Source organism: Gigantopelta aegis, chromosome 4 (genome assembly GCF_016097555.1).
Source record: "Gigantopelta aegis isolate Gae_Host chromosome 4, Gae_host_genome, whole genome shotgun sequence".
Lineage (NCBI taxonomy): Eukaryota > Metazoa > Mollusca > Gastropoda > Neomphalida > Peltospiridae > Gigantopelta > Gigantopelta aegis.
The window spans coordinates 109,937,175-109,949,394 of NC_054702.1; the positions used below are offsets into that span (position 1 = coordinate 109,937,175).

A 12,220-nucleotide genomic window follows, 5' to 3' on the forward strand; every position below is an offset into this window, starting at 1 on the left:
TGCTAGAACATTTTCGTTAACAATACAGTTCAGATAAGTAAGTATTCAACTACTTAATTTTACAAACATCTAAAACCATTAATTTTGCTAAGTCGTTTTTGTTTATTCCTTAAAATTACGGATACCACTAATTTTGACTCTAAAATCAAGCAAATGCAGAACCTGATAAAAAAAAAAAAAAGTCATTTATAAAGCTTACGGCATTAGGAAGAATTGCAATTTTTTAACACTTTAACAATACATAAAATCACATACGTACTAATATCATTACCAAATACACCAAAATACGTTATAGAAGATATGAATAAAATGTTTTCAAATTTATTTGGCTAAATAAACCCGAAAAAATTAAGCGAGATATATTAACACAAGATTACAAATATTGTGGTTTAAAAATGTCAAATATACATCATGTTATGACCTCTTTAAAATCGTCTTGGATGAGAAGACTTTTTCTAAACAACACAGAAAAGGTAAATTTATTTAAGTCAACCACCGGTCTAACTACAAAAGATATTATTATTCACGGAGATTATTTCATTACATTAAAAAAGAGAAAAATATCCAAAATAGGTTTTGGAAAGATGTAATTATCAGCTGGCTGTTAATACAGGAAAACTAAAATCTTGAAAATACAGAGGATATACAAGGACTGAATATTTGGTAGAATACAAAAATACTAAAAGACAATAAACCATTTTTGTATACTAAGTATATAAACAAAGGGAGTTTTTTCATAAATGATTTACTTAATGATGAAGGAAACATTTCTGATTATATAACTTTTAAAGGAATATATGACCTAAAGACAAACGTTTTAATTTATGCATCGCTAGTGAATGCTGTAAAATCTTTCTTACACTCATTACACAACAATACAACATTCACCCCTAGTGAAATACCTATATTACCTTTTAAAATGAAAAATATGCTAAATGAAAACACGAGAAGTAAAGATTTGTATAATATTTAAAATAATAAATATGTAATACCAAAGTCACAAACAAAATATGCATCTAAGGGTTTAACATATCATTGTTGTATGTGGGCAAAGTTGTATGCTCTACTCTACTCTTGAAATGTGTAAAAAGATACAACCCTGTTATGGTTTCAGTATCGATTGCTCCATCGAATTGTAGCTACAAATTCTTTCTTATAGATGAAACACTATGTAGATTCAAATAAGCGTAGGTTTTGTAAAAATGTTCCTGAAACACTTGTTTTATGATTGCAATAAAGTAAAATATATATGGAACGCATTGGAGGAATGGATATTTAAAAAAAAATAGACGTTAGAATTTCTCTGAATAAGCATACAGTTATGTTTGGTATGATAAACAGTGACATGAACCAAATAATTAACTTGTTATAATCAGTATAAAATATCGGATTTATAATATGAAAATACTAAACAGTCTTAATATTAATGTTATAAAAGCGAAATTGCAAAACAAATTTCAAATAGAAAGATATATTTATTTTACAAATTTTGAGTATGAAAATTTCAACGAACGTTGAGGAAAGTGGCTTAACCTTTTTATTGCTGATGGGCCTACATAAAATCTTAAATATTTCTTTTTATAGGGTTGGTAACCTTTTCTTTCTTTATAATTTTTGCTTTAAAAAAACATTAAAAAAACAAAAACAAACAAAAACAAACCTTGTAGCTTGTTTGAAAATAAAAACTGTTTGTCATACTTCGTTTTGAACCTCTACCATACTTCATTCATATTTCTAGGATACCAAGTTCTTACTACATTAGACACCCACTTAAAGCAGTTAAGGTTATTAGAAAACCATTTGTGTGTTGATAGACAAACCTTTCTTGTATGTCCTTTCTTTTCCTTTCCTTTTCTCCCCTGTATGCTCGTTTTACCTATCCATGTTGACCGTCAGGTCATTAAAAATACCCAAATATGGATATGCTTGCGCAGTGTAGACAACAAATGAAATTAATGTAAGTACCATGTATGTACATACATGTTTATATGAAATATCATAAAACCTTTATCTTACAATTAGTTATACATGTAATACAATCATGTTATAATTTTATTATTATTGTACATTGTAAGACAATGATTCAAGGCACCCCAACCTTGTCATTGCTAGTAATCTCGGGTACGTAAAAAATAACTTTAAAAATTACGTATATCGGGTCCATGACTCGTAGAAATTGACTTAAAATGGAGGAAAATTAATTAACAGTCGGTGCGTGTCACATAACCCCACACGTGCCAGATCAACAAAGCCAAATTATTTATTTTTTATGATTTTTAAGCCCCCTGATGTCAGAATTTATTTTCAATTATTATATTCCATCTGCAAAAGGTATGCTACATTTTCGTCTCTACTGTAGTGAATAGCATTCATAATCCATTCATAACAATTGTAAATAATTTTGAGGGTACAAATCGTGTTAATTAAGAATCAATAAAAAAAAATTAAATCGTATTTTACAAACTATTCACTGGTATGAACGTAATGCCTATCAATATTGACATCAAGTTTACCGACGCGGATCGGACCAGAACGCTCGACAAACTGAATTTTGTCTTTAAATAATAATAATAATAATAAAGTGTTCGTCAACTGTGCATAGTTAAGAAACATATATTTTTTCATCATGGGCGTATGGGGACTCTTTGATTTAGGGGGGCTGGAGGGGTTGATTTGGGCGAAATTTTACCCAGATAAAATTTGCCCAAATTTTCCCCACTGTTTTGCCCGAATTTGGGGGGGGGGGAGCAATTGCCCCCCCCCCCCCCCCCCCCCCGAGTCGTACGCCCATGTTTTTCATGTAGTGTACTTAAAAATTAAAAATGACGAACCGCACATGCGCTGTACGATACCTTTTGCTATCGCATGCGCCTGGACGCAGTTAAAAACGTTGCACTCTTTCCTGTTTACTGGAGTGTGCCTCACTTTTGTTTACTAGAATACATTTTGTTTTACGTCCACATTGTAGATTTTTACGTTAACTGATTGCAATCTATTTTGTTTCACGTATCGTAGCTGAAAAATGTAGAATAGTATTTCCGTAAATATCGTATTCGAGTTTTGTTCTTTAGGTGAACGGAGTTTGGGACGTCGATGGTATTCGTTAAAATGAATGTCTTCAAGCCTGAGCGTGTTGGCAACCCTTGTGGTATATGAGTACGTTACACTGGTTAGCTACCTACACATCAACACTTAGCTCTTTTAAATTTAAAACAAAAAACTTAAACTTTAAAAATATTTTATTTTACATAAAAAGTCAATTATTTCGTCTATAGAATAAATCTTAAAAGTATTATATGTTGATATAAAACAATAAAAACGTCCCTTTGTGGACTTTTAAATGCTGAACAGATCCAATAAGAATTTTTATTTATTCTAATTCTGCAGTGTCTTCAATTATTTGACAGACAAAATATGCATTAAAATGTCCTTTTTGTGGCTACATTTAAGGAAATATTTATTGTTTAATCTATTAATCTATTTAAGATAATATAGTCGCCATAAAAAAAATGCCCATAAGTGACAGCCAGAATTACGTACCGCTGTATGAACATGCAATCCAGACGTATATTCCACATCTGCTGACATATAATGGGGAACACTTATTTTACGCCGTCTTTTAACAATGAAACAGCAGACAATATATGAAAAGGTGCAGAATTCTACTCCCATTTGAAAAGGAAATGTTTGCTTCTTTTTAAACCCTCAGTATGGTGTGTTAAGCAGAGTTTGTGAGTTTAAATAAATCCATGGTGGATCTATGTCCCTACATGGTACTCTGATGCTCGTCAACTAATATCTGCAAACATGGCCAGATACTTATTTTATTACCCACATGCTTTATCGTAGTTCAACCACGCTAACTTTATGGCATGAGTCATAACAATACCTTGAATACTGTTATAACACATTTCTGACAAAACCAGTCTGTATAGCAGCTGTAAGCTTACGGCAGTCGCGGTTTGGGAAATTGATATTATTATTCAGTGACATTGTAACTAACATCGTTGAATGTTATTAACATTGATTGTGAAGCGATTACAATCATACTATAAGTATGTAACTGGTTTTCAGCCAGTGTACCAAAGTTTGACTTTTTGTACGGCTGTAATTCTAAGATTAAATTTGATACCAGTATGTAACTGTTTTTCAGCCTGGGTACCAAGGTTTGAATGTTTGTACGGTTTTAACTGTAAAATTAAGTTTGACACCAGTATGTAGCTGTTTTTCAGCCTGAGTACCAAGGTTTCAGTGTGTGTACGGTTTTAATTGTAGATTAAATTTGATACAAGTTTGTAACTTGTTTTTCAGCCAGTGTACCAATGTTTGAATGTGTCTACGGTTTTAGCTGTAAGATTCAATTTGATATAAGTATGTAACTGGGTGGGGGGGTTCAGCCAGTATACCAATGTTTGAATGTTTGTACAGTTTTAGCTGTAAGATTAAATTTGATACTATCGTCCTGTTCAATTGTTTAGACACTAAGTTTTTGCAAATGTTGTTTTCTTTACATATGCGTGAAAACAAACCCAAACTTCGACATATTTCATATACAATTCATCATCTAAGATGAACTAAGTTGACTTATTTCCATTTTACACAAATCTGTGTAGGTTTTAAGTGCAGGTTCTTTCTCCTATAAATAACTACGGCTATTTGCAGGTGGGGTGTTACTACCAATAATATTTTTGATTCAGAATTATAGTACCAATTGTACCAAGGTTTGAATGTGTGTACAGTTTTAACATTAAAATTAATTTTGATGTAAGTATGTAACTGTTTTTCAGCCAGTGTACCAATGGTTGTTTTTCTTCCTGGACGCGCTGTTTGACCTAGTTTACCTGCTGGACATCCTAGTACAAGCGAGGACGGGGTATTTACACGACGGCTGTCTGGTACGTTGTAGTCGTTGTGGGGTCAAGGTCACTCAGAGGAATATTCTGTACTTCTGTGGATAATATTATATCAGTGGTCGTTAGAGCTGTTTACTTGTCTTGGACACATCTGCCGGGAAATTTAGAGAATGTGCCCAGACAGTCGTGTTTGAACCTTCAGTGGATGTAAGCACGAGTCAAATGTTTGATGTATTGATTGATAGTGATCTTTCGAAACATATCTAATAACTTAACAAGCGAATGCGAGTTGGTTTGGTTTCCCAATTTTAACACCGACTTGAACGTAATATAATTAATATACATCTTTTCCAACTAAAACATGCTTACATCGATTGTTTCTCAAGTTAACTCAATATATGCACGTACGTCTTAGGTAGTAATCGATTTCGGCTGATGGTTATTAAATACTACGGCATATTGTTTTCACTATTAGAGCTGTTTTTGACGATTGAAATTGGACAATACTTATATTTTATCGCATAGATTATCCATTTCTGTACATCCGAGGTGTTTCTGGACATCCTAGTGTTTCTAATACAGGGAAATGCATTTTTCATATGTTTAGAAACGCGTGGTTATGGAGACGAGCTCTAATCTATATGGTTTAAGGGTATATCACTGCTTTAACGTCACAGACACTTGTTATTGTAACGTTATCCTAATGTGTTACACGTTTATAGATTAACCAACTTAGTGTCCCATTTTCACTGGTTGAAATTAGGTTATGCGACTATAATATTCGAGACGTGGGGGGAGGGGGGATTTTGCTCAATCCGTTGAGTGCTTGCTTGAGGTGTTTGCGTCACAGGATCGAATAACATCAGGGGATCCATTCAGCTAATTGTTTTTTTCTTTTCTTGTTTCAGCCAGTGCACCACGACTGGTATATCAAAGGCCGCGGTATGTGCTTTCTTATCTATGGGAAACTGCATATAAAAGATCCCTTATTGCATTAGGGAAAATGTAGCGGGTTTCATCTGATGAATACACGTCAAAATTACCAAATATTTTACATCCAATAGCCGATGATTAATTAATCAATGTGCTCTAGTGGTGTCGTTATACAAAACAAACTTTAACTATTGTATTCAAAAGTTGAGGACATCGTAAAAAGCTGCAGTGTTCTCCCTGACTCCAGATCCTGAAGTTACGTACCGTTTCAGTCTGGCCTGAGATGCATCTGGAACCACTACAAACACCAGGTTTACCAGGAATACATCATATTTGCCAAAATGCATAAATGTAGCAAGAATGAATAAGCAATGTGTAGCTTAAAGGTAAAACAGCTGTGGTAGCCACACTATATTTGGCACTTCCCAATAACTAGTGTTTGTGTCTTCAATAAATATGGTTACGTCCATTGGCAGCATCGTAAATACCACGCTGTTGCAGATTGCGGATCACATGTTGGTGCGAAAAACAATTCAGTGTTTCCTTGTGGGGTGGGCACAATATGGTTTTTTTGGTTTATTCATTTTATATATTCATTCATTCAATAACTCGACTAACTGACTTATTTGTCCTAGGTGTTACAGGTTCCCAGACTCGTGCAGAACTACCGGAAACAGTCTTATTTCGTGACGGACATCGTAGCGATTTTACCCTTCCATACCCTGTACAATATGTTTGCAGGTAATCGTCTAGTTACTTCAACTTCAACTAAGGGGATTCGAACCACGGACTCTCAGTACGAGAGTCAAGCGCTCCACCACCTGAGCTAACAGGGAAATCCCCACTAGTTACTGCCAGTAGGAGCACTTTATACCAACACTACTATATGCATCAGCGGGTCGGAAATGGCTGAAACCCCTGCCGGATGTTCGATTTCGCAAGCAGTAAATTATGCCCGGTAGGACTACGGTTCACGCGGACCTGTGTTCCTTTTACACCGACTCGAATCAAAACCTGCCAGACCAAACATCACTCACTCAAACTAATGCGTGAATAATTATAAACGTAAGATATATTACAACGTAAAATAATTGTCGGTCCGACGGGACAACAGACACATAAATCTCCAGACACGTGGCGGTGTTCACCGGTATTTCGTTCACTGTGTATATATATATATATATATATATATATATATAAACTGAGTCCATGGAAAATACTACATTGCACAAGTTTGAATCCTTGTTTTAATTCTAAAATAATTTGCAATAAAGAGAGTGTTCCGGATGAGACAGCCAAAAAGGTGACCCTTATATAACATGGCCCTACTTGAGATAAGAACCTGCCGGTCTTAAAGTCTTTGGCTGAACGACTCTGCCATCGAGGTGGACTACAACTTAATGGTACATCATCTTATATGAATGGATGTCTTGTGTCCTGTGGTGTACGGGCGGTCACTTTGTATCTACTGATTACGGATATAAGCTTCCCAGCCTAATGTTTCAAATTTAGTATATCACACCCACACCTCACATTCGTTAATAATTACATGAACCAAAAACAAACCTTTTACATAAAACATTTTAAAAAACATTTACAGAATGCAATACTATTTATTGGCATTTACCGTCATCAGTGAAACACGTTTCTGTTAGAAAAGTAGGTGTGTTGCTATTTCTGGACAGAAATTCAATTCTAGTTGTGGCGGAAAACCAAATTTCTGGGGATTATATTTAACAGGATGCTGTCGTTTGTAAATTATTGGGGGATATATAATAAGAGACATAAATATGTTTTGTGCATTTTATCATATTTTGAATTTTTGGATAGTATAGGTGTGAAAAGTAAATACTTTTCATTATATCGTTTTAATCCCATTTGCTTTACAGGAACACTTAATTCATTTAACGTATTTTACTTCGACGTTCACCCTTGTAAGTGACATTGTTTCTTTGATTTAGTCGTTTGTTTCTTCAGCTTAATAGTCATTACTAAAACCTTAATAGCAAATTTGATTTTTATTTTGTTAATAGCTCTAACATTATGTTTTAACTTTGTAGCAATTTTATGTATTTGTTTCATAATAAATATTTTTAATGTTTCTACATTTGTTTATAATTAATATTTTAATTCATGAAATATGCATTTGTTTGATCGTGAATATTTAAAAATATGTTTGTTGTCAAAATATACATGTGTTTTATAATTAATATTTTCAAATGTTTGTTACAAAAACATGCATTTTTTGTTTTATACTGATTTATTTAAAATGTTGATAGTGATATGGTTTGTGTGTATTACAGTATAAAAACTGATATGTGTTTTCTTCTGTAGACCTTTTTTGTTTTAGGATTGCACTTCGATATATTTTCTTGGTGTTTGCTAACTGTTTCAGACTAGAGTGAATGTTTTATACATACCCGTGTTTCCAGTGATATTATAGTGTAGTGGTGCAAAGTACGAAAAATTGGGATTGGTTAAATGTTGAAGATAAATGTATCAATGTCTAAAACAGAAACATGGAATGGTAGATGAGTAGGACGTATTAATGTTACCAAAGAAACTAGCTACGTTACTAATATTGTATCTCTCCAAGGAGACTAGCTACGTTACCAATCTTGTATCTCTCCAAGGAGACTAGCTACGTTACCAAATGTGTCTCTCCAAGGAGACTAGCTACGTTACCAATCTTGTATCTCTCCAAGGAGACTAGCTACGTTACCAATCTTGTATCTCTCCAAGGAGACTAGCTACGTTAAAAATCTTGTATCTCTCCAAGGAGACTAGTTACCTTACCAATCTTGTATCTCTCCAAGGAGACTAGCTACGTTACCAATCGTGTACATTTTACTGATGAACGCGACCTTTATTGAAGTTCTGTGTTGATTATGGACTGTTTTGTCGTCCACAATACCGCTACAATCGAATTGTTCAACTCTTGAACTTGCCTATTCACGACTGTTTGGCATTGACTATGAACAAATTCAAACTAGCACATAATGACTGTGAGAAAAAACAAACAATTATTGGTCAACTTTCCTAAACGGCGCGGTGAATATGACTGAACTAAACCTTTATTTCTCCCAGGCCGTAATCCACGGCATATGAAGAACAATATATAATACAACAATTCATACATTTTAACAAGACGACACAGTACTATTCACATAATTGTGCATAAATAAAACAAACATAGGAATATAATTATAAACAAATGGATTGGGTTTGGATACATAATAATAATACAATAAAGCTATGAGCCGGAGGGCTTAAAAATACTCATAATACGTTTACAAAATATAGCAATGGCGAGCTTAAGACAAAATCACATTTGTGAAAGACATTTTTAATGCGATGCCATGATTATTTTCTTTTTCTTATCTTAAAATTTGTTTAGTTTAACGACACCATTAGACATTAAAGCACATTGGTTCTGCAACTTTATACTATGATTCTTCACAAACTGATAGAAATATTAAGAAAATTCTGAATTTGTGAATTTATATTATATTTAAACGTTTTAAATATAAATTTAACATTGACAATTTAAAAGTCTATCCTCTAGAGTTTTGAACGGCTATTTTTAAAACTTAGTATGGATATTCTCATGGATAGTCTTCACAGACTAATAAATATTTTGAATTTTGATCAAATATTTTTAAATTTATAATTGAAAATTTGAAAATGTATTTACTCCTACTTTTGATTTGATAGTTCTGACACATAGTATTTAAGGGTTCTCATGGGCACTCGTCACATACTCTAAGCAGGATATTTTAAAATTTGTGAATTTGTATTAAATATTAAGATTTTAAATAAAAATGTAACATTAAAAATGTGAAAGTTTATATTGTCCTAGAGTTTTGATCTGATAGATCTGAAACTTAGTACTATGATTTTCTCGGGCAGTCTTCACAAACCAATAGAGATATATTTTGGAAAATGTTAATTAAATTTTAAAATGTTAAATGGAAATTATCATTGAAAATTTAAAAGTCTATCTTCTCCTAGAGTTTTGATCGGATAGTTCTGTAACTTGGTACAATGATTCTCTGGGGCAGTCTTCACAGACTAATAGAGAGATATTGTGGACATTTTTAATTTGTGAATTTTTTATTAAATTTAAAAAGTTTAACATTAGAAAATTATGTCTATTTTCTTCTAGAATTGTGATTGAATAGTTCTGAAAAGTGCTACACGTATTATCAGGGGTAGTCTTCACAAACTAATAGAGATACATTATGGGGGGAAATGTGAATTTGTATTAAAAAAGTTCTACTGACAAAATTGTGAATTAAATAGTGGAGCTCTATAAGCCGATAGGCCTCTTGATTTTAAATATAAGCTAAGAGTTAGCCTTGAGTGTATAGCGTTATAAAAATGTACATGTAAATTTCAGCTCAATTAGTGATCCCCATTCTGAGACTAGTTCGGCTGCTGAAATACGACACGGTGACACGATTCTTTGAAATAACAGACAGGTAGGTTTGCCCTTCAAAAAAAAAATATATATACACCTTGATTTTAGTATTACCATGTCGAGAAATAATGGTTTGTCTACACCAAGAAGCCAGTCTAGAAATGATGACCTCGGAGGGTCAGAGGCATTTTATATCAAAACCCACCATACATAAAAAGACAAGGAAATAATTTACCATTTGTTGTTCACAGTACTACTATAGACTCATTTAAATAATAAAATTAAATAATTTAACGATCTATTATAGTATATTCCTCTTCACAAAATATCATTATAGTATGTGCATCTTCATAAAATAACAATACAAGCGTCACATTATCTCTCTTCCACCTTAGTCATTAAAACGATTTTCTAACTAATTTTTATTTATACAAATTGGTTATCATTTAATATGTTGATATATAATATAAATAATCCCAAACTAGTAACGAGTATTTTCTGAAGTTAATAGTGAGCAATACTATCAGTGATTGCCCATGCGCCCCTGACACACACAGACTATTTAATAATACAGGTTAGACTGTACCTTCTCACTGAAGGTGTTTATTTTTTTACAGTCGAACCAGCAACCCGAACTTGCTGCGAGCCTTCAAGTTATCTCTCTATCTGTGGCTGGTCATTCACTGGATTGGATGCATTTACTACATGATATCTGAGGTGAGTAGACATTTACTATATCATATATGAGTGTGTAGACATTTACTATATATATCTGAGGTGAGTAGACATTTACTATATCATATATGTGTATAGACGTTTACCACATATTCTGATGTGAGTAGACATTTACTATATCATATCTGAGGTGAGTAGACATTTACTATATATCTGAGGTGAGTAGACATTTACTATATCATATATGAGTGTATAGACGTTTACCACATATTTGATGTGAGTAGACATTTACTATATCATATCTGAGGTGTGTAGACATTTACTACATCATATCTGAGGTGAGTAGACATTTACTATATCATATCTGAGTGTATAGATATTTACTACATGTTATCTGAGGTGAGTAGACATTTACTACATGATATCTGAGGTGAGTAGACATTTAGTATATCATATCTGAGGTGTGTAGATATTTACTATATTATATCTGAGGTGTGTAAAACATTTATTACATTATATATGAGGTGTGTAGACATTTACTATATATGTGAAGTGTGCAGACATTTACTATATTACTATATGATATCTGAAGTGTGTGGACTTTTACTATATCACATCTGAGATGTGTAAAACATTAACTACATTATTTCGGAGGTGTGTAGACGTTTACTACATGCTATCTAATGTGCGTAGATATTTACTACAAATGTATATTATATCTGAAGTGTGTAGACGTTTGCTATGTGATATTTGAGATCTATAGATATTTACTATATGATATCTGAGGTGTGTAGACAATTACTATATGATATCTGAGGTATGTAAACATTTACTACATGATATCTAAGGTTTGTAAACATTTACTACATTATATCTGAGGTGTGTAGACATTTACTATATCAGATTTGAGGTGTATAGACATTTACTACATGGTATCTAAGGTATGTAGACATTTACAGTGTTACTATATGATATATGAGGTGTATAGACATGTACTATATCTAAGCTGCATAGATATTGACTACATTATATCTGAAGTGTGTAGACCTTTACTGCGTGATATAGGAGGTATGTAAACATTTACAATATCATATCTGAGCTGTGTAGACATTTACTAGGTGTTACATGAGGTGTGTAAACATTTACTACCTTATATCTAAGGTGTGTAGACATTTAATATATAATAGTTGAGGTGTGTAAACATTTACTACATTATATCTGAGGTGTGTAAACATTTACTATATGATTTCTGAAGTGTGTAAACACTTACGATGTGATATATGAGATCTATAAACATTTACTATATGATATCTGAGGTGTGTAGACATTTACTATAAGA

At 32.8% G+C, this 12,220-nt stretch overlaps 1 protein-coding gene across 2 annotated transcripts in view; it reads left to right on the forward strand.

Annotated features, from left to right (window-relative positions):
* Window positions 1–12,220, forward strand: part of LOC121371734 (cyclic nucleotide-gated channel rod photoreceptor subunit alpha-like) — a 63,492-nt gene that overhangs the window by 15,464 nt on the left and 35,808 nt on the right. Inside the window, exons 6-10 of one of the 2 annotated variants that reach the window (XM_041497840.1) lie at window positions 4,788–4,895; window positions 6,422–6,527; window positions 7,676–7,720; window positions 10,186–10,267; window positions 10,824–10,923. In XM_041497840.1, the coding sequence (XP_041353774.1) occupies window positions 4,788–4,895; window positions 6,422–6,527; window positions 7,676–7,720; window positions 10,186–10,267; window positions 10,824–10,923 (441 nt within the window). The remainder of the gene's footprint in view (window positions 1–4,787; window positions 4,896–6,421; window positions 6,528–7,675; window positions 7,721–10,185; window positions 10,268–10,823; window positions 10,924–12,220) is intronic. The other variant, XM_041497841.1, reaches the window with a different exon arrangement.